We start from the raw sequence: 24724 nt of genomic DNA on the forward strand, positions 1-24724 counted from the left end.
GGAACTTCAGCCCCATGAAGGAATGTGAGCTGGGCCCTTATAGCTACTTGAAACTTTTACTAGTCTAAATATCTTCGAAATCCTCAAATAAAGCTTAAAGGGCTAGGAAATCACAAATTTAAAAAGAAACTTCTAATTTATTTAGAAGTTGTCTGTCTTAGAGCCTGGGTAGCTCAGTCAGTTAAGTGTCTGCCTTTGGCTCAGGTCATGACCTAGGGATCTAAGTATCAAGCTCCAGAGTGGGCTCTCTGCTCAGAAGGGAGTATGCTTCTCCCTCTCCCTCTCTAATTATTCTCTTGCTCTCTCTCTCTCTCAAATAAATAAATAAAATCTTTAAAAAAAAATAAGTTCTCTGTCTTTTCTCTCATTGTTACACATCTAGTTGACAGAATTACAACAACAGCAAGAAAAAACAACTTGTTCTGTACAAGGAAACTGCCATAAGACTAATAGCAAATTTTTCAGCAGAAGCTTTGCAGACCAGAAGAAAGAGGCATAATATATCCAAACTTCTCAAAGGGGGGGGAAAAAAACAACCAAGAATACTCTGCTGGTAAGATTATCATTCAGGATTGAAGGAGAGATAGTTTTACAGACAAAAGCTAAAGGAGTTCATCACTACTAAACTGGCCTTATAAAAAATGTTAAAAGGACTTCTTTAAGCTGAAAAGAAAGAGCGTTAATTGATAACAAGAAAACATGAAAGTATAAATCTCACTGGTAAATATATAGAAAGGTAGTGGATTATTATAAAACTTCTATGCAGGTTAAAAGACAAAAGTAATAAAAATAACTATAATAGTGAGTTAAGGGACACATGATATAAAATGTGACATCAAAAATAAGATGTAGGAGGGAGTAAAAATGTAGACTTTTAGAATTTGACCAAATTTCAGTTGCTATCAACTTCAAATAGACTGTTTTATATATGAACATGTATATGATATTACATGTGAGTCTTATGTTAAGCAAAAAGCAAAATCCGATATAGATATACAAAAGACAGTAAGAATGGAATCTAAGCACAATACTAAATAAAGTCATAAAAACACAAGGGAAGAGAGCAAGAGAAGAAGAAAGGAACAGAGAGGAGCTACAAAAACAGTCAGAAAACAATTAACAATAGGCAACATGTACATACCTATCAGTAATTACTTTAAATGTAAATGGACTAAATACTCTAATCAAAAAACACAGAATAGCTAAATGGACAAATAAACAAGACCTATCTATATGCTGCCTACAAGAGACTCACTTCAGATATAAAAAACCCAAAATCTAGAGGCAAAGGGATGGAAAAAATTGTTCCATGCAGATGGAAACCAGAAGAAGGCTGGGGGAGCTGTACTTACGTCAGACAAAATAGACTAAAACAAAGGCTATAATAAAAAACAAAGATGGGCATTACATAACGATTAAGGGGTCAATCCAACAAAAGGATATATATTTGTAAATCTTTATGTACCCAACATAGGAGCATTCATATATATCCATTTACATCAATGGATAGATCATCCATATGAAAAATCAATATGGAAACACTGGCCTTGCCTTCAGTGACACATTAGACCAGATAGACTAAACAGATATATACAAAACAGTCTATCCAAAAGCAGCAGGACATATATTTTTCTCAGTGCACATGGAAAAGTCTCTAGCATAGATCATATATGTTAGGTCACTAATCAGGTCTCAATAAGTTTAAGACTGAAATAATACCAAGTATCTTTTCTGATCACAGTGATATGAAACTAAAAATCAATTAGAAGATGAAAACTGAAAAAAAAAAAAAAAACAAGTATATGGAGATTAAACAATGTGCTACTGAATAACCAATGTGTCAATGAAGAAATCAAAGGAGAAATTAAAAAAATACCATGAAAATGGAAATACAACTTACCAAAATCTTTGGGATGTAGCAAAATCGGTTCTAAGAGGAAAGTTTATAGTGATAAAAGCTTACCCCCAAAAGCAAGAAAAATCTCAAACAATCTAACTATATACTTCAAGAACTAGGAAAAAAAAAAAAGACCAATGAACTAAGAGCTGGTTCTTTGAAAAGATAAACAAAATTGACAAAACTTTAGATAGACTCAAACAACAGAGGATTCAAATAAATAAAATAAAAAGATTTACAACGGATACCACAGAAATACAAAGGATTATAAAGACTACTATGAACAATTATATACAAAGAAATTGGCCACCCAAGAAGAAATGGATAAATTCCTAGAAACATACAATTTTTTAAGACAGAATAATGAAGAAATAAAAATTTGAGTAGGGTGATTACTAGTAAGGAGATTAAAGCGGTAATCAAAAACCTCCCAACAAACAAGATTCTAGGTCTTAAACCTTCCTTGGTGAATTCTACCAAATATTTAAAGAAGAGCTAATGCCAATGCTTCTCAAACTCTTCCAAAAAACAGAAGATGAGAGAATGCTTCCTAACTCATTTTACAAGGATACCACAAAAAAAGAAAACTACAGACTGATATCCCTGATAAACACAGATGCAAAATCCTCAACAAAATAGTAGTGAACTAAATTCAACAATAGATTAAGAGGATCATCAAGTGATATTTATTCCAAGGATACAAGGATGGTTCAACATCTACAAATCAATCAAAATGATACACCACATTAACAAAATGAAGGATAAAAATTATCTCAATAGATACAGAGAAAGCATTTGACAAATGGATTCAACATCCATTTATGATAAAACCTCTCAACAAAGTGGATATAGAGGGGATGTACCTTATATAGAGGACATATAAGACAAGCCTACAGCTAACATCATACTAAATGGTAAAAAGCTAAAAGCCTTTTCTTTAAGATCAGGAACAAGGTAAGGATGCTCACTCCTACTACTTTTATTCAACAGAGTATAGAAGTCCTAGCCATTGTAATTAGGCAATAAAAAGAAAGAAAATACATCCAAATTGGAAGGGAAAAAGTAAAACTGTCACTATTTGAAGATGACATGATAGAATTAATAAATTCAGTAAAGTTACAGGGTAAAAAATCAACATACAAAAATCTATTGCATTTCTATAAACTAACAACTATCAGAGAAATTTTAAAAATCCCATTTATAATTACATCAAAAAGAATGAAATCTAGGAATAAATTTAACCAAGAAGGTAAAAAAGTTGTATGCTGAAAACCGTAAGACATTAACAAAAGAAACTGAAGACACAAATAATTGTAAGATATTCTATGCTAATGGAGTAGAAGAATTAGTATTAAAATATCCATATTACCCAAAGCAATCTATAGACTCAATGCAATCTCTACCAAAATTCCAATGGCACATTTCACAACGATAGAAAAAATAATCCTCAAATGTGTATGGAACCACAAAAGACCATGAATAGCCAAAGCAATCTTGAGAAGAACAACAAAGCTGGAGGCTTCATGCTCCCTGATTTCAAACTATATTACAAAGCTATAAAAAATGAAAACAATATGGTACTGACATAAAAAGACTCACACAGATCAATGGAACAGAATAAAGAGCCCAGAAATAAACCCATATATATGGCCAATTAACTTACAACAAAAGAGGCAAGAATATACAACAGGGAAAGGACAGTTTCTTTAATAAATGGTGTTGGGAAAACTGGATGTTATATGCAAAAGAATGAAATTAGAGTATTATACTATACATAAAAATAAGCTCAAAGTGAGTTAAAGACTTTAAGACCTGAAACCATAAAACTTCTAGTACAAAACATAGCCAGTAAGCTTCTTGACATCATTCTCGGCAATGATTTTTTTTTAGATCTTACTCCAAAAGTAAAGGCAACAAAAGCAAAAATAAACAAGTGGTAATACAGCAAACTGAAAAGCTTCAGAAAAGAAAATTATCATAAAAGTGAAAAGGCATTACTGAATTGGAGAAAATATTTGCAAACTATATATCCAAACTCATACAAGTCAACATCAAAACAAAACAACTGATTAAGAAATAGGCAGAGGGTCTGAATAGGCACTTTTTCCAAGAAATACAAATGGCAAACATGAAAAAGTGCTCAATATCACGAGTCATCAGAGAAATGCAAATCAAGACCACAATGACTTGTCACTTCACACCTGCTGGAATGGTTATTATCAAAAAGACAAGAAATAACTGGTATTGGTAAAGACTAGTAAAGGTGTGGAAAACAGGGAACCCACATGTACTGCTGGAAGAAATGTAAATTGGTAAAACCACAAATGGAAAACAGTATGGAGTTTCATCAAAAAATTAAAAAAAACTTTTAGTTATAAGAGAAATAAGTTAAGGAGATGAAAAATACAGCATAGGGAATATAGCCAATCATATAAAATAGAAAGTGAATAGAACTAATGATCCAACAATTCTAATTCTGGGTATTTTATCACAAAAAGACAAAAACACTAATTTATCAAGATATATGCACCCTTGTGTTTACTGCATCATTATTTACAATAGCCAAGATATGAAAAGAACCTAAGTGTCCATCAATGATTGAAAGGACAAAGAAGATGTGGTGTAAACACACGCGCACATATGCACACACAATGCACACATAATGGACTACTACTCAGCCATGAAAAAATGAAATCTTGCCATTTGTGACAACATGGATGGACCTTGAGGGTATTAGGCTAAGTAAAATAAGCCAGACAGAGAAATACAAATATTGCATGATCTCACTTATATGTGGAATCTAAAAAACAAAACAGATGAACAAATAAAACAAAATTTATGTATTCAGAGAACAGAGTAGTGGTTGCAGGGGCAGAGGGGGAGTACACATTTCTAGTTGTGAAATAAATAGGGGATATGATGTGTGGCATGGTGATCACAGTCAATGGTACTGCATACATATTTGAAGGTTGTCAGAAAAATGGATCATGAACATTTTCATCACAAGAAAAAAATTTTTTTGTAACTTTTAATGGTGATGGATGGTAGCTGGACTTACAGTGGTGATCATTGGCAGTATGTACAAGTGTCAAATCATTATGTTACATACTTGAAACTAGTCTAATATTTATGTCAACTATATCTCGATTAAAAAAAATTAAGGACCTTCTTTAATAATGTCAGGAAAATAATGTGATACTCACTAGTCTTCACTCACCTTTGGACCTGGTAATCCAGGTAACCCAGGATTTCCATGTGGCCCTGGTATGCCCTGCAAATAGTAAAGAGGTCAGATCGCTCTTAGAACAGATCCAGATACAAATAAAATTTCATTAAAATGAATGGGACCTTTCCCCCACCCCACAAAGTTCTTTATGTTTTCCTAGATGTTGGATATTTCACTCTTGGACAAGAGAGCTACACTAATTACAGAGGAGGACTGTATTTTCCATCTTTTGATTCAAAATCCTGCCTTGAGATGCTTACCTCCCTTATTTTTCACCCCTATCTCCAGCCATATTGCATAGTGCTACTTCTAAAAGCTGTGCAGAGTAAGAAGCCTAAAAATAAGAAAGTGCAAATGTTTAATCTTCTGCTAACATGTGTTAACCCTTTCTGTACTTGGGTTTTTGTTTATGCCATTATGTATGCCTATAAGACTTAGTTCATTTCATTTTGCCCCCCTACAGCTCCCGAATCATTCTTCAAGTGTCAGCTAAGATCCCACCTCATTTTTAAGTCCTAGCTACACTGTGATAAAGTGATTTCTCTTTCCTACTAACTTCCATAGAAACTGCTGCCTGGAAAATTCATTTGCAATTAATTGTATATGCTTTAAGATATTTCTTACACTGTTTAATCTGTTCTTTAAATATTTTATTGCTATTTTAATTATCTTATGACATGTGCCATTTAGTTCTAGGATTTTTTTTGAAAAGGGACTGTTTTTCATATTACCAGTATAGCACTTGGAACATATTAGATACTCAATAAATATTTGTCAATAATTGCTTCTATTTACCAACTATGCATAGATAACTGTGCTAATGCTTTATATTTCCTATTACCTATTTACAGAAGAAGAAACTTAAGCTCATGGGACCAGCAAGCAGAGGAACTAAGATTCACCTCCAGAAAGCCTTTCAGGTGACCCTATATTCATCTGGGTTTGGTACCCACTCCTGGGCTCTTCAGCCATACTTCTAGGTTAACGTATCACATATAGTTAATAATTACTTATTTTTCGGCCTTTTCAATTCTGAATTGATAAAGCATTGTGTTTCAGAAAGGAGAGAGACATCAGCAATGGCAATACTGGAGGTATATCTAGCAAAATCAAAACTAAGGAAAAAACATGAGATGTTATGACACATGCCATTTGTAACCTTCAAAAAGTAAATTTCAATAAAATAGGTGGAAAGATTATGGAGATTTACAAGTGAGGTTTTGGTGGAGATGTAGGGCAATGGCATAAACTATTATTTTACGAAGCTCAATAGCACAATGGTGAGCTAGGAGCATAACTTTAGGAAAAATTAATGTCAATGAAAGTTTGAGGGTTTTTCTTTAAGAATAATTTGTTAGTTGTTGCCAAATGAGACAAAATCTAGGGAGAAAAAAAATTAAAAGTTGCAAGTTTTAAGATAAGTAATGGAATGAGGATAAAATTAGGCACACAAATGGGATAATTGGTCTTGAGAAGAGGAATACTGTTCCTTCCTTAAAGAAAGGATTAGAAAAATTTTTTAAAAAGATAAAAATTAAAGAAGGAAACTGCTGCATCATGAGAATAGTTGGAGCCTCAGACGTTGAAGGTCATGCTGTGGGGAACAGCCTCCATGGTGGAAAGAGAATGGAATTAGGGCAGAAAGAGATCCAGTTCCTCAGAAGAGTAGGACCCAAACAGAGAGTGAGGAGGATAGAAGTGGTGCACCAGCTACGGGAGGGGGAGTGGGCGCGTTCATGAGAGACTCTGAGGGGAACATGATAGGTCATCAAGTAGAGAGAAATAAACCAAATGCCGAACAAAACTACCACCAGTAGTGTTCATTTAAGGCCTCATACAGACAAGAGTTTGTTGTGAATTTGGATGACTCACAGTAATAGTTCAGGATGATTTTTCATTATATTGTTTATATGACAGATAAAAATCAGGATAGAAAGAAAGTGGATTGTCCATGGCATACGCATTTGTCTTTGTAACAGTCGTAATTCCTTTTCTGGCTCTTAGAAGAATTCCTGTTAGTAAAAGTCCAGGTTGATTTTTTTCAGTTTCAAAAGAAATGAATTTTAACACAGCAGTAAATCTTTTTTGGACCTGCGTAATGTGAGAAACTACTGCAGAACCTTAAGGCAGCTTTTTCCTCAGGACAATTATTTTTCTAGTCCGTAGTTCCAGCATTTTCCACTATGTAATCCAGGAACGTACTATTTTAAGGCAGCCCACTCCTCTTCATTTCCCAAAGCAAATGAACCCCACCTTGAACTATCAACTACCGATGAGATCACTTTATAACGAAGAATAATGTTATAAGTAGCACTAGACGAGCCACTAATCTACAAATTTGATAATCCTTCTTGGGCATGTTCACAGAGAACACTTTGGCTGGGTGTTTACTCTCAAATAAACAAGCTGCACATGTTCCCGAGTTTCTCTTGAATTGGCAAAGGTAGGGCTATGTTTGAAGATCCAGGCAGGTTTCCAAAGGAAGTACATACTGTACAATACTAGGAAGAACATACTGCAAAGTTACTAATTCTAACAGCAAGTGGGACATGGAGCCCATTTACTTACCCGTGGACCTCTCTTTCCTGAGGGACCTGGGATACCTGCTGGACCCGGTGGACCCTTGGAAAACAATTGCCGAGATGTTAGACACTGTAATAGACACATCTTTTCTCAAAAGTCTCATTAAGATTCCCATACTAGGGCTTTTTTTTTCAGTCCCCAGTTCCCAGCTGATGATGATTTTAAAGTAACATGAATCCCCTCACCCTAATCAGCAGGGGTGAGAGTTGAAACTCAAGTGTCCTCTTTAATCTGGCCAGAAATGGCAGCGGGAAGTCTGTGACTTATGGTTACAGCCACTGTATCTGGTTTTTACAAGGACCATAACTAGTAGTTTTGTGGGTAATTTTTACCTAACTTTACTTTTACTACTGAAGGCGGAATTCAATTTAGGGTTTGGAGACCGACAAATACAGGTTTTTCCAAACACATTTCAAAAGACTTGCCCTGAAAAATTAAAGCACTGACCATATTATGTTCTTCTAAAAAACTTATAGCAAGAATCTGTGTAATGTGTTAAATTATTATAATGAGATCCTTCTAATATATTCAGTAATAAATCTGCCTTACACCAAATACAGCATACCCAGAGGTCAGTAATAGACTTAAATAGTTTGCAAAACAAAGTAGGAAAGCAAAAATTGAACCATTTTAAAGTGTTGTGAGTTCTTTAAATGTTACTTATTAAATATATCAAATAAGAAATAGGAAATTACTACTTTACTTCCTCATGTAATGCTTTCTATCATCTTTTTTACTTTAACAATCAACTGGGGCAGAATGAATGTTCATTTGGGATATGGTTAACACATTCATTCATTCATTCATCTTTCATTCACTTGTTACTGAGCACTCTGCTGACATGGAATTATTCTTCATGTCTTTAGGCCATATACATCTTCCATTTTACAAATATTCATTCAACATAGCCTTCAAAATAGTATGAACATTGAAATTAAACATACCAAAGTTAAAGTACTAGCCTTCTCATTAACAAGTAGCATGACCTAATGAGCCTTATTTTATCAGGCATTTTTTATTTCTCATTCTTGATATTAACTACTCTTTGAAATTTTCTTCTTTTATTTATATTACAGTCATTTTGAAGTTTTATAATGTTCTTTATATATTTCGAACTGTCCATTTTCCTTTAATTGTATTTTTTCCTCTCTTATCCCCTAACTTGATAAAAACCTTTCATGTATTTCCTAATATTGAGAGATAAGTCCTATTTCTATTCAACCTCAGACTGAGGGCATACTCCTTCCTAACCTGTTCAAATATTTTAAGAGCTATTATTATATTACTAGCATTCATCAAAAATTGACTTCCACTTATTTTTTTTTTAATTGGAATTCTTTTCACAGTTCTGGTTCTGTTGTTATAATCAGAAATTAAAGGCTACTTATTTAAAGTCCCCCCAAAAATAAGAAAAATGAAAAATTAAATGGAAAATTAAAACAGAATGTCTAGTTTGGTTTATTGCCTTATCATACAACATTACAACAAAAGAAAACACAATTCCATTCACACTGAAAAGGAAACAACATTAGCTACTGGGGAAGAAAGAAAGTATATTTTATGTCATGATTGAAATATTTACATTGTTTAAAAAGCACTAAATAAAAATCAATTTTAGCTTTCTTCACAATTTTGCATTTTCAAATCTTTGAGAGCAGATTATTAAGAGGGATTTCTAGAAAACAGGAAAACTGATTTGACATGTCATGACTGATTGAGGAGAATAAGTTATTTTCTATAAATAAAGTTAAATACTAAAAATGGTACTTTAACCTTGAGATTATTAGTTATTAAGAGAAATTCAATGACAATTCAATGACAAGAACAGTGGTTTTGCAATTGTCCTGTCTAGATTCAAATCATGCCTCAGCATTTACTGGCTGAACTACCTTGGACAAGTCAGTTACTCTTTCTAAGCCTTAGTTTCCTCATCTTTAAAATACAGATAAAATATCTTTAAAATACAGATAAAAATCTACCTTTCAAAGTTCCTGCGAACATTAGAGATACTATAGGTATAAAATACTTATAACCATTGCTGATATATAGTAGTTAACCAGTAAACTCTAAGGTAATGAAGTTTTTAAAGGTGTATATGGGCACAACAAGCACTCAATTCATGTTAGTTATAATTACCAGGATAAATATTATATTACTAATATATAAATATATACACTAAGGCAAATATATTCACTAGAACAAAACTTTTAAAACATAGTAATGCCTGGTCAATTAATCTTGGAAACCCTGTATCTAAATTTCCTTTTTTAATTGCTTCAGTCACTCATTCATTCACTCATTTGATAGACATTAGCAAGCATCAAGCCCTCCTGCAGCTTAAGACTGGATAAAAAGACACACGTTAACAGATAAGCATATAATTATACATTTTACTTAGTGATATGAAGGAAAAGAACAAGCAAGCAACAGAGAGATTAACAGGGTGCACCTAATTTATTTGTTGTATCAGAGAAGACTTTCCTGAGGAGCTGCTAAGTTAGACTGAAGAGACGAAAAAGAGAAAAGAGGAGGAAGTAAAATTCCAGAAAACTGGAAGAAAATGAACAAAGCAAATGGAACAAAAAGCACAGTCTTATTGAGGAATTAAAAGAAAACTCAGTGAGCGTAAGGAAAAGGGGGACAAAATGAGGCCGCAGGGTTTAAGAACAAGCCAGATCACATATAGCTGCATAGGTTACAATAAGAAGTCTTTCATTTATTCTAAGTGCTTTATTCTTCTGCCACTGAAGAATTTAAGCAACTAAATGATGTGATGTGATTCGTGTTTTTAAAAAGATCACTAGAGAATGTCCATAAAATATGGCAGAATGAGAACATTATTAAAACTATCCTCCCTCTCTCAAAACCCACTGAAAACAACAAAAAAACACCAGAAGAAAAAACACCATCTCCAACGAAACAACGAAAGGACCACAACCACAAACCAAAAAATATGATGATTATCTTCCAAATACTGAGAAAGTCTGTGGTAAGGAAAGATGTTGAGAGATGACCAAAAACAGAAAACCTCCTCAGACCTCAAATCTTGGACAGGCTGCAGATATCTAAATGCATGCCAATCCTGAAAGTTCATTCCAGAAGTCCTTTGATTAACAGTGGAGAGGTTGAAAGGGAATGAGAAAGCTGCAATAGATGTGATTAATGACCCAGTGAAGACCCAGCTCCAAACACCCAAGAGTAAGGAAGGTAGATTTGAAGAGGAAAAACCCACCATTTTTATGATCTGCTACCAAACCTCCTAACCCCAGGAGATTGTTGGTGGTGAGAAGGGATAAAACACAGGAGCATAAATCATCATATTGGTTCTTAGAGGGCCTGTGAAATAAAGGGCTTCATAACAAATTGTACATGAAAATAAGAGGAGATATGTTTCTGGATAGAGGACAAAATAAATATGATCAGATGGTGTTTAAAGGCAGCAACTTAAATCTGACACTGTGTACCACTCCACCTTACTCCCCTTTCCTTTCCCTGCACTATTCTAAAACAAATAATGGCCCAATTAGAGCTCTCTTTATTTTAAAAATGGCTAATAACCAGAAAGAAACCAGCAGGTGACCTATACATACATATAAGGAGAGGGAGAAGTATGAGGACAGAAACATAAATTGAATGTAGATGAAAATTATTTATCAGAGGAGGAATTATTCTACACAACAGAGAAAAAGTTCAGACATAAAGATGCAAAGAATTTCAAGATGCCATTTTTCTAGAAAAAGCTCAAAGAAGAGTTACAAGAAATACAAGTAACAATGAAGGCAATGAAATGTGAACCAGAAGAGTTTAAGAAAGACATGAAAAGAGAAAAAAAAATTATAGATGAAAACCATGTCAGATACAATAAAATCTGATTAAATACAATTGAAAAATCAATAGAGGAATGTGAGTGCAGGATAATCAAAATCACACAAAATGAAATAGAGAAAAGCAATCACACAGACATGTTTGTAAAAAAGATAATAATATCTATCATCACAAAGGACATCTAACATATACGTATATTGGGGTGCCTGAAGAAGAACATGGAAAAATGGGAAAGAAAAAATATTTGAGGATATAAGGGAAGATGTTTGTATAATGAAATAAAAATAATCTTCATATCAGAGGAATAGCAGAAAAACCTGAAACAGACCTAAATAGGTTTAATGAACCTCAGAGATGATGAAAGAACTACACAGGTAAATGGCGGAAAAAATCATCACCTACAGATGGGAAAAATCAGGCTGGCCTCAGCGTAATAGTAGAGTAGTAGTAACATCTACTTCAAGAAGTGGGGCCACAACCCCCACAAAAGTTCATCATTTAATTACTATTCACACTTGCTTCAGCTTTTTAAAAACCTACCTTTAGTCTTCTACCCTACACTTAAGTCGGACTCGTGAAGTTCAGCAGTGACTTTCTCATCAGAAGAACTAATGCATTTCCTCCACTGTTGTTCAGTCCTCATACTTTTTTACTTGTTGTAGCTTTTGGCACTTCTGATCAATTTCTTCTCAAAACTCTCTTCTTGGGCTTTTGCCACGGTACACTATACCCTATACATAGTACACTACACTCTTCTCTCCCATCTGACTGTTCATTCACATTTCTGCTTTTTTTCTGCCATAATCCCAAAGCGAACATTTCCCATGATCCCCATGATTTGGCTCCTGACACTATGCCAAACTCCTTTCCTATACTTCAACTATATTGATAGGAAGACCCCAAATTTATATCCTTATCTTAATCTCTCTTTTCCACTTTAGTTTCTTAACTTTTCCAACAGCTGACTGAATTTTCTTTAAAGATTTTTATTTATTTATTTGACAGAAAGGGATCATAAGTAGGCAGAGGGAGAGAGAGATGGGGAAGCAGGCTCCCTGCTGTGCAGGGAGCCCAATGCGGGGCTCGATCCCAGGACCCTGAGATCATGACCTGAGCCGAAGGCAGAGGTTTAACCACTGAGCCACCCAGGCGCCCCATGAATTTTCAACAGTATCTTCAATGTTCTAACTTAGTTTCCTCTCCTAAAATAGACTTCCTCTCCTAATTAGTCATTTTAGTGATGGTATTACCATTCTCTCAATCCACAGACTTAAAACTTCAGACATCTTTTATTCTCTTCCTTTCTGTTTCGCCCCAGCTCCAATTAATTTCCTAGTTCTACCAAACCTTTCTTCAAAATATTTCTTTTTTTTTCTTCAAAATATTTCTTAAATCCTACCTTTCCACTTCATTTTCACTGCTGTCATCCTAGATACCGTCCTAGTCTTGTAACATCAAGATGACAGCCGGAACTTCTTGTCTGTGTTGGGCCCTACAAACATACTGACTTCCCTATTAGTATCTCTGTTTAGAAACCTACAAAATTCCTCATGAGGACAAGATCAAGTTAGAACCATCAGTTTGACAGTTAAAATTCCCCATAACCTGACAACATCTAGCTTGGGTCTTATATGTGTCCAACATTATTTGCTCTAACATCATGAAAGAGTTTTTGAGCTTTAGAGGTAAAAAATCTGAACCCAAACTCTGGCTCTGCCATTTATTAGCAATGTGGTTATGAGTAAGTAAACTAACTTTTCTGGGCTTCAGTTTCTTCAAATAAAAAATGAGGATAATAATACCAACCACACCAAGATATTTTAAGATAAGATAATGAATGTAAAGGGCATGGTAGAGCATCTGCCACAAAGTAAAAACTTAATAAACAATTGCTGTTATGCCACTTTTCCTATATAAAAAATAGACCAGTTCCTTTCCCCTGTCAAAATCTATCCGTTCTTTGAGGCCTAAGTTATAACTAACTTTGTCCACAAGAACCTGTTCTGAACAGCTCAGCCTCAAGTGATCTTTCATAGGAATCTCCTCAGAAAATATTTCCTTTATAAACATTTGTACCCTCTAACTTAGTTTGTAAGCTCTTTCTGAAGAGTGATTCTGTTATACATACACTGTGTTCCTGCTTTGCTTAGGAGAAACTACATAAATATCTGTTAAATATTATTGCTTCATCTACCAATGCTGAAATGACTATTTGGGGATTTATAGAAGAGCTTAATGCTCATCTCATTATACTGACTTTTTCTGAAGAAAGTAAATGGTTTCCATACCTATTTGTTTAATATGACCCACCCAATAGCTCAGTTTTATTACTAAGATGTTAATAACATTGCTATAGCTGAAAAGAGTTTATTTCTCTATAATAATGTATTCTTCAGATTTTACTTTAAAACCGTTAAACAGTCAATCTAATAAGAATTTTTCTGGGATGTCTGGGTGGCACAGTCAGTTAAGCTGCTGCCTTCAGCTTAGATCATGATCCCAGGGTTCTGGGATGGAGTCCCACATTGGGCCCCTTGCTCAGTGGGGAGCCAGCTTCTCCCTCTGCCTGCTCTGCCTGCCATTCCCCGTGCTTCTGCTCAATCTCTCTCTGACAAATAAATAAATAAAATCTTTTTTAAAAATTGTTTAATACCTATCAATACACTTCAAGCAAGAACCACAAAGGAAACATAAGCTAAGCAAGTGACATAATCTTCTCCCATTCAGTGGCTTCTGGAATCAAACCAATGACTCAAATTTTATTTTCATCAAAGAAAGAAATATTTTAAGATATATTTCAGTCAGCTTGTAATTAGAAAATTATTTTCTAAACACACATAGGTTCCTTACTTAAGATATACAAATATAAAAAGCAAAAACATGTTTCTAATGTGATTTTAAATAGATTTAAATAGGTTTTAAATGACTTAGAAATTTTTCAAATGTTCCTCTGTAATTGTACCTACACAACAAAAGAATTTCAGAGCTGAAAACATCTGTCTATTATCCCATAGTTTTGTTTATATATCATTAAATAAGTGATTTGGCTGAGTTTTTTTCCCATTGAATAGACAGATGGGCTGTTAGCCTTTTTTTGTACTAGGTAGCTGGAGATTTTATTAATTCATAAATGTAAATGAACCATATCATTAAAGATTTAATGAAATATGTTATTCCTAATAGATACTATTTCATTTAGAATGATAATGCAAGGGTTTCCTTTTTTCTAGTCAGTGAATCACTACAAAATTATCTCTATCTAAAATAAATTTTTATAATCTATTTTAATCCACTTGATATTATTTTGTTGAAAGATGTGTTTAATGATTATGAATTAATTTAATTGATATGTTTAATGTATCTTTCTTTGGTATACTACAACTTCTTCATATTCTCTTAACATGACTATGTATTAAGTCTATGGTTTTTCTATAAAGAATGCTGACCTATATTTAGCAGTTGAATTCCCAATTGAATTTCAGCTGGACAAGAAAAACATATAGCTTACTCATCACTTTACCAGAATTAAGTAACCTTTCAGTCTGCCAATAAAAACAATGACAACAAAAATACATTTGAACCAGTGTTGCATTCTGGTTGGATGCATTATAGTTAACAACAAATTCACTCACTATAGCCAGGATACATTTCTGAAACTGATCTGTTCTGTACTGCTCAGTCTAGAGATTTCTTTTTGATAAGCTAATAACATTATGACAGATTTAAAAAAACAACAACTTACAGTAGGTCCAGTGTCCCCTTTTGGCCCTCTTAGTGTCTCCATTTCGAGCATTGCATTAAGATCCTCATAATAATAGTAATAATCATAAAGGTCAGTCTCATAGCTACTTGCGATGGAGTAGGTAGCATCAGGATCAAATTCACCTTCTTTCCTCAGGTCAAGGTGATTGTCCACAGCTGGTTCATCTGTCACTCTGTATAAGGTTGTGTTTAAAATCGGTTGTAATTCCATGAGTTCATTAGTGTGTAGATTTGCTGTGATAGCCTTCTTGAGATCAGTAATTGTTTCTTGTTTCATATGTGGAAGAACAGATGATATCTTCTTAAATGGTGACAAACCAGTTACTCTATCATTATGTTGTGTGATATTGTCAAACACATTTGGGAGAGAACTAAATTTCTCCTTGCTATTTGTTCTTGCCTTATTGAGATGACGGGTCACTGACAGGCTTACATTTGTCTGAGTATGTTCCTCAGTGATCATTTCTTTGGCCTGAATTCCATGGTTTACAAGATCCACAGCAGAGACATTGCTTGAATGAAGAGACTTTGACTGAGCCTTTGATATCTGGTGTCCTTGTTGTTTACGGACTGTTGCAGGTTCATTATTTATGATATTTGGGATGCTTTTGCCTCTGGTAAATGTGTCTTCTGACACCACTTTTTCACCAAATTGTCTGGGCAAAGGAGAGTTTTCCAGTATCTCAGCTGATACAACGGTTGTATGAAGAAGGTTTATCTCAGGGCGACAACGCTGGCTCACATATCTGCAATAATCTGCAGATGCTTCTGCCGAAGGAATAATGTCCAACTGACATACTACTCCTTCAAAATGGACAGAATTATTATTCATACTTCCTAAGGTAAACACACTGTTAGGATCAAAAGTCTGAACTTCCAAAAGAGTCTCTCTGCTAAAATATTTCTTTCCACACTCAACATACATTGAGACAACTTGGTTTCTAACAGTAATGGCAAATGAGTGCCATCGCTCATTGTGAACAATGTAGTTGAAAAATACAGACTGCTTTCCTCCAAGGTATACTACTAATTTTTTAGGTAATAATTGCACTCCTAATTGCAGTCTATTTTTATGTCTAATGCTGAAGAGAAATGCATTGTTTACTCTATGGGACTGCAACCCAATTAATATTGTAAATGGCTGTTCTAAGTTGACTGGTAGAACTTTCAAAAGAGGTGACTCAATGTAAGTATCATTAGTTAAAATGACACCTGATTCTGTTAAATGGACCCCCTGAGGTAATGGTGTAGATGATGATGGTACAGCAGTCACTGATGATAGGTGTCTTACATCTTTGCCTCCAAGGCCTAGTTGATGAAGAATGTCTATGCCTGGGAATTAAAAAGAGAGAGAGAAAGAGAAAGAATCTTACTCTTAGGCATTCATGTCTTTATATAAATGTTTGAATATGAGAGCATATTCCTTGTCTGTATCAACAGCAACCCCTAAAATAAGCATGCTCTATCAATTTCCAGGTAATGAGATATGGAGAGGAAGAGTAAAATGTTATACTCAGTAATTTGACACACACACACATACATACACATGCAGCCATGGGTGTGTGTGTGTATATGCACATGCACACACATCAATATTCCTAAACCCCAAATTTAATAAATGTTCTCTCATTTTTCCTGATCAACTAGGAATCTTATTTGTTACTCCAACGAATATTATTTAACTTGGAACTTAAAATTGAATGACTTCTATGTTAAATAGAAACAAATTTATACAAACAAAAAAAATTTATAACTTGGAAATCATTTTATAAATTAAGTTCATATAATCTTTTAAACTATATTTTTTCAGGCTACATTCCCTTACAGTCTTTTGGGAATTTACAAGTCACATAAAAGTTTTCCCTATGCCTAATACCGTAAGTTTGCTACACATAGAATATTCAGTCACCTTGGATTCTACCACGTGAAGGCATAGCAAGAAGTTGGCATTCTGCAAACTATAAGAGGCTCTCACCAGAAACAGACCATTTTAGCACCCAATCTTGGACTTCTGGCCTCCAGAACGAGTGCATCTTGTCTGGATCGTGGTTGATACATTCAGTTATACATCCCTTCAACCACCTCTCCACAAAATGACTAAGAGGAGGAACACCCAACAGAGGAAAAATTCAGAGACTGTGCCCTCTGCCACAGAACTATTGAATATGGACATAAACAGTATGTCAGAAAGGGAATTCAGGGTAACAATTATCTAGGCAATGGCTAGGTTGGAGAAGACCATTAGTGACAACACAGAATCTCTAAGGGCAGAAATGAGCCAATCTGGCAGAAGTTAAAAATGCTATCAATGAGATCCAATCTAATCTAAATACTCTAATAGCTAGGGTGACCAAGGCAGAAGATAGAACTAGTGATCTAGAAGACAAAATGATAGAAAAGAAGGATCAGAAGGAGGCCTGAAACAAACAGCTTAGAAGCCATGAAAACAGAATTAGGGAAATGAATGACGCCATGAAACATTCCAATGTCAGAATTATTGGGATCCCTGAGGGGTGGAGAAAGAGAGAAGACTAGAAGATATAGTTGAACAAATTCTGGATGAAAATTTCCTTAATCTGAGGAATGGAACAAGTGTTTGTGTCCTAGAGGCAGAAAGGATACGCCACAAGACCAACAAGTCTAAAAAGACATCCAGACACTTAATTGTGAAAATCACAAATCAAAATTTCATACAAGAGCTCCTGAGGACAGCTGGGGGAAGAGATTCCTTACATACAGAGCGGGACCATCAGAATAAGGTCAGACCTGTCCAAAGAAACCTGGCAAGCCAGAAAGGGCTGGCAAGACATATTCCGGGCACTAAATGAGAAGAACATGCAGCCAAGAATACTTTATCCAGCAAGCCTGACATTCAAAATGGATGGTGAGATAAAAAGCTTCCAAGACCAGCAAGGTTCAAAAGGGTGTGTGACTACCAAGCCAGCACTACAAGAAATATTAAGGGGGGGGGGTTCTATAAAAGAAGAAAGAACTCAAGAGTGACACAGAACAGAAATTTACAATCTATAGAAACAAAGGACTTCACAGGCAAGATGATGTCAATAAAAACTTATCTTTCAATAATCACTCTCAACGTGAATGGCCTAAATGCTCCCATAAAATGGCACAGCATTGCCGACTGGATAAAATGACAGGACCCGTCCATATGATATCTATAAGAGACACACTTGGAACCTAAAGATACATCCAGACCGAAAGTGAAGGGATGGAGAACTATCTTTCATGTCAATGGGCCTCAAAAGAAAGCTGGGGTAGTGATTCTCATATCAGATAAATTAGTTTTAAGCTAAAGACTATAGTCAGAAATACAAAAGGATACTACATCATTCTTAAAGGGTCTGTCCACCAAGAAGATCTAACAATTGTAAATATTTATGCCATATGGGAGCAGCCAACTACATAAGCCAACTGTTAATCAAAATAAAGAGTCATATTGATATGAATACATTAATTGTAGGGAATCTCAACATGTCACTCTCAGTAACAGACAGATCATCCAAGCAGAAAATCAATAAAGAAACAAGAAATTTGAGTTACACATTGGACCAAATGGACCTTATAGATATATACAGAATATTCCACCCTAAAACAACAGAATATTCATTCTTCTCAAGTGCACATAGAACTTTCTCCAGAACAGACCACATACTGGGTTACAAATCAGGGCTCAACTGATACCAAAAGACTGAGATTATTCCCTGCATATTCTCAGACCACAATGCTTTGAAACTGGAACTCAACCACAAGAAAAAGTTTGGAAGGAATTCAAACACCTGGAAGCTAAAGACCATCCTACTCAAGAATGTTTGGATCAACTTGGAAATCAAAGAACTTAAACTATTCATGGAAACCATTGAGAATGAAGACACATTGGTCCAAAGGAGGAAATACATAGCCATCCAAGCCTCACTCAAAAAATCTGAAAAATCTCAAATATACCAACTCTCTTTATACCTTAAAGAACTGGAAAATCAACAGCAAATTAAGCGAACCCCATGCACAAGAAGGGAATTAATCAAGATTAGAGCAGACATCAATGAGTTGGAAAGTAGAGATACAGTAGAACACATCAACAAAACTAGAAGCTGGTTCTTTGAAAGAATCGATAAGATAGATAAAGCACTGGCCAAACTAAAACAAAAGGAAAGAAAGAGGACCCAAATTAATAAAATTATGAATGAAAGGGGAGAGATCACGAAAAACCCCAAGGAAATGGAAACAATTATCAGAAATTATTATCAACAGTTATATGCCAGTAAGTTAAGCAATCTAAAAGAAATGGATGCATTCCTGGAAACCTATAAACTTCCAAGACTGAAACAGGAAGAAACTGACAACCTGAGTGGACAAATACCTAGTAATGAGATTGAAGCATTGATCAAAAACCTCCCAAAAAACAAGAGCCCAGGATTTGATGGATTCCCTGGGGAATTCTACCAAACATTCAAAGAAGAAATAATACCTATCCTTCTGAAGCTGTTTCAAAAAATAGAAACACTAGGAAAACTTCCAGAATCTTTCTATGAAGCCAGCATTACTCTGATCCCCAACCAGTCAAAGACCCCATCAAAAAGGAGAATTTCAGGGACACCTGGGTGGCTCAGTGGGTTAAAGCCTCTGCTTTTGGCTTGGGTCATGATCCCAGAGTCCTGGGATCAAGCCCCACATCAGGCTCTCCACTCAGCAGGGAGCCTGCTTCCTCCTCTCTCTCTGTCTGCCCGCCTCTCTGCCTACTTGTGTTCTCTACCTGTCAAATAAATAAATAAAATCTTAAAAAAAAAAAAAGGAGAATTTCAGACCAATATCGTTGATGAATATGGATGCCAAGATTCTCAACAAGATCCTAGCTAATAGGATCCAACAGTACATTAAAAAGACTATCCACCATAACTAGGTGGGATTTATCCCTGGGATGCAGGGGTGGTTCAACATTCGCAAGTCAATCAATGTGATAGGACACATCAGTAAGAGAAGAGAGAAGAGCCACATGGTCCTCTCAATTGATGCAGAAAAAGCATTTGACAAAATACAGCATCTGTTTCTGATTAAAACTCTTCAAAGAATAGGGATAGAGGGAACATTCCTCAACTTCATAAAATTTGTCTATGAAAAACCCACAGCAAATATCATCCTCAATAGGGAAAAGCTGACAGCCTTCCCTCTGAGATCAGGAACATGACAAGAATGTCCACTCTTGCCACTGTTGTTCAACATAGTACTAGAAGTCCTAGCAACAGCAATCAGAAAACAAAAAGAAATAAAATGTATTCAAATTGGCAAAGAAGAAATCAAACTCTTTCTCTTCACAGATGACAGGATATTTTATATGGAAAACCCAAAAGACTCTACCCCCAAACTACTAGAATTCATACAGCAGTTCAGTAATGTGGCAGGATACGATATCAATGCACAGAAATCAGTTGCCTTCTTACACATGAACAATGAAAATATAGAAAGAGGGAAACTAGAGAATCAATTCCATTTACTATAGCACCAAGAACCATAAGATACCTGGGAATAAACCTAACCAAAGAGATGAAGGATCTCTACTCAAGGAACTACAGAACACTCATGAAAGAAATTGAAGAAGACACAAAAAGATGGAAAAGCTTTCCATGCTCATGAACTAGAAGAAGAAACATTGTTAAAATGCCTATATTGTCCAGAGCAATCTATACTTTCAGTGCCATCCCGATCAAAATTCCACCGGCATTTTTCAAAGAGCTGGAACAAACAATCTTTAAAGTTGTATAGAACTATAAAAGACCCCAAATTGCTAAGGAAATGTTGAAAAAGAAAAACAAAACTAGGAGCATTAAGTTGCTTGATTTCAAGGTTTACTACAAAGCTGTGATCTCTAAGACAGCATGGTACTGGCACAAAAACAGACACATAGACCAGTGGAACAGAGTAAAGAGTCCAGATACGGACCCATAACTCTATGGTCAAATAATCTTCAACAAAGCAGGAAAAAACACCTAGTGGAAAAAAGAGAGTCTCTTCAATAAGTGGTGCTGGGAAAATTGGACAGCTATGTATAGAAGAATGAAACTCGACCATTCTCTTATACCATACACAAAGATAAACTTGAAATGGATAAAAGACCTCAACGTGAGGCAGGAATCTATCAAAATCCTAGAGGAGAACTTGGCAGTAACCCCTTCAACATTGGCCATAGCAACTTCTTTTCAAGACATGTCTCCAAAAGCAAAGGAAACAAAAGTGAAAATGAACTTTTGGGACTTCATCAAGATAAATAGTTTCTGCACAGCAAAGGAAACAGTCAAAAAAGTCAAGAGGCAACCTACGGAATGGGAGAAGATATTCGCAAATGACACTACAAAGGGCTGATATCCAAGATCTATAAAGAACTCCTCAAATTCAACACTCAAAAAACAGATAATCACGTCAAAAAATGGAGAGAAGACATGAGCAGACACTTCTCCAAAGAAGACATACAAATGGCTAACAGACACGTGAAAAAATGTTCACTATCATTAGCCATCAGGAAGATTCAAATCAAATCCATTCGGAGATACCACCTCACACCAGTTAGAAAGGCTAAAATTAATAAGACAGGAAACAAGTGTTGGAGAGGATGTGGAGAAAGGGGAACCCTCTTACATTGTTGGTGGGAATGCAAGGTAGTGCAGCCACTTTGGAAAATCGTGTGGAGATTCCTTAAGAAATTAAAAATAAAGCTACCCTATGATCCTGCAATTGCACTACTGGGTATTTACCCCAAAAATACAGATGTAGTGAAAAGAAGAGCCATATGTGCCCCAGTGTTCATAGCAGCAATGACCACAGTTGTCAAACTGTGGAAAGAACTAAGATGCCCTTCAACAGGCGAATGGATAAAGAAGATATGGTCCATATATACAATGGAATATTACACTTCTTTCAGAAAGAATGAATACCCAACTTTTGTATCAACATGGACAGGACTGGAAGAGATTATGATGAGTGAAATAAGTCAAGCGGAGAGAGTCAATTATATGGTTTCACTTACTTTTGGAGCATAAGGAATAACATGGAGGACATCAGAAGAAGGAAAGGAAAAGTGAGTTGTGGGAAATCAGAGGGGGAGACGAAACATGAGAGACTGTGGATACTGAGAAACAAACTTAGGGTTTTGGAAGGGAGTGGGGTGCGGGGATGGGTGAGCCTGGTGGTGGGTATTAAGGAGGGCACGTATTGCATGGAGCACTGCGTATGGTGCATAAACAATGAATCTTGAAACACTGAAAAAATAAAATTAAATTAAAAAAAAAGACTATACAGTCATCTTGATATCTCCTAGACAGGAGAACTTTAATTCCTATTGATGATCACATACTGCTTCTTTCTAGAAACGAGTTTCTTTTGCTTCCATTATTTTCTCAGGCCTCCACAATAATTTTTATCCAAACAATTTTTTACTCTTTTTCAGTATTTGTTATGTAATATAGATTTTATGTAATATAAATTTTATATGATTATTGTCTTTCCAAGTTTATTTTTATTGCAATGTTACTAATAGCATACTGCTTATCTCCCTTATCCAATTATAAACTCTTGGAAGACAGATTCTGTGTCTGATTCATTATTGAATATCTACTATTCTTGCCATGCAAATAGTTCTACAATTTCTAAATTAATGAATTTTCCCCACCAGGATTTTATCAGATGCCACATTTATCTCTAGAGTCTTATAAAATTAAATATAATTTGTAAAGAATGATGAATCATTTCTTAGAGATAAAGAACAGTTTAGTCAGCCATATGATTGCTATGATTTGGGGGGCTATAAACCTCCCACCTGTATCTTTGAACATATATAACCATCTCCAACAGGAAATGCCAAAGAATATTAATTCATAACTGTGATAGGCAAGAAAAAAATAAAAGTTTTGAACATTAACCAAGAAAATTGTGAAACATCTTGGTTTTTCTTTTATAAGAAATTAATAGATAATTGATAATTCATGTTTATTACAAATAGCAAACATAATGACAAATATAACTCATGCATAATCTAGCAATACAATTAAAATATTTTCTCAGCAGAGAGCTCTACAAAATACTCAAGTGTTTTTATTTTAAATTTAGAACAACTGTCTTTTTTTTTTTAGATTTTATTTATTTATTTGACAGAGAGAGAGAGAGATCACAAGTAGGCAGAGAGGTGGGCAGAGAGAGGGGGGAAGCAGGCTCCCTGCTGAGCAGAGAGCATGATGCAGGGTTCAATCCCAGGACCCTGAGATCATGACCTGGGCCGAAGGCAGAGGCTTAACCCACTGAGCCACCGATTTTATTTATAAAGTAGTTGTAGTTTTATAATAGTTTTAAGTGTTATAAATGTTTATATCTAAGACACAGTATGATAGTGTCTCTCATTCTTTTCCACCAAAACATTACTAACAGTGGTTTAGAATTACATATGTCTCCAGGGATTTGGGGGAGTATTTTAAAAAGGCCCCATAAAAACACAAAAAATATCTTGACTTCTCATTTTTATAATTATAATTTAAGAAAAACTTTAATTTTACTCTGTAATATGGCTATTTTTTAATATAAAATATAAATTACCAGCGTAATCAGTTAACTATCCCATTCCCAATCTTCGCTGAAAATTTATACCCCTGAAACATATATCTGCTTAGTCTGTAACTTTGGGTACTCTTGCTCAATAATATCTGCCTCTGGGGGTGTGCGTTATCTCAATCTGAGAAGTAAACTATGTTAGAAACACTGCTCCTATGAAAATCACAATGCTTACTGTGCATATAAACACATATTGTATGAAAATTATCATTCTAAGATTCCAGATAGGTTATCTTTACACAAAGGAAGTGCCACATTTATGTGGTATGATAACAAGGGCTGCTCCTTGCCCAGCAAAAACTTCTCCTTGCATTTAACAATAACCCCTGCTCTCTCATACCACAAATTTCTCACACTATTAACAGAGATATTACTGGAAAGAGTATTATTTTTAAACTTCATTTTATATATGTGTGTGTGTGTTTAATATTTCATATATATTTTCCTTTAATTCTATTTTATTTGAGTTTTTATAACAAATAGCTAAGTTAAAAAAAAATCTTTAAAAATTTGCTCTTCAGTAAGTGTCTTGTTATTGAACCATCCTTGCATTCCTCAAATAAAATCTACTTGATGGTTATATATTATTCTTTTGATATCTTTCTGGGTTCTTGAAGAATAACATATGAAAAACGATCACATAAATATTTATAAGTTAAAACTGGTCTATGTTTTTTCTCTTATTGTACTGTCTTTTTCAGATTATAATATGGATTCATTATTTTCTATTCCCTAATTTAGATAGAAGTTATTAGGTTAAGTTTTAAAAACATAAAGTACAAATTAGACACCATTCTCTAATCACAATGCTAACAAGTTAGATT

General features: G+C 34.8%; 1 protein-coding gene across 1 annotated transcript in view; it reads right to left on the minus strand.

The window, feature by feature from the left end:
* Window positions 1-24724, minus strand: part of LOC111143380 (collagen type XXIV alpha 1 chain) — a 388577-nt gene that overhangs the window by 342529 nt on the left and 21324 nt on the right. The window contains exons 3-5 of the mRNA XM_022497083.1: window positions 15274-16625; window positions 7692-7745; window positions 5115-5168 (exon numbers count right to left, since the gene is read on the minus strand). Of these exons, the coding sequence (XP_022352791.1) occupies window positions 5115-5168; window positions 7692-7745; window positions 15274-16625 (1460 nt within the window). The remainder of the gene's footprint in view (window positions 1-5114; window positions 5169-7691; window positions 7746-15273; window positions 16626-24724) is intronic.

Source organism: Enhydra lutris, unplaced genomic scaffold (genome assembly GCF_002288905.1).
Source record: "Enhydra lutris kenyoni isolate GAN:26980312 unplaced genomic scaffold, ASM228890v2 scaffoldscaffold9, whole genome shotgun sequence".
Lineage (NCBI taxonomy): Eukaryota > Metazoa > Chordata > Mammalia > Carnivora > Mustelidae > Enhydra > Enhydra lutris.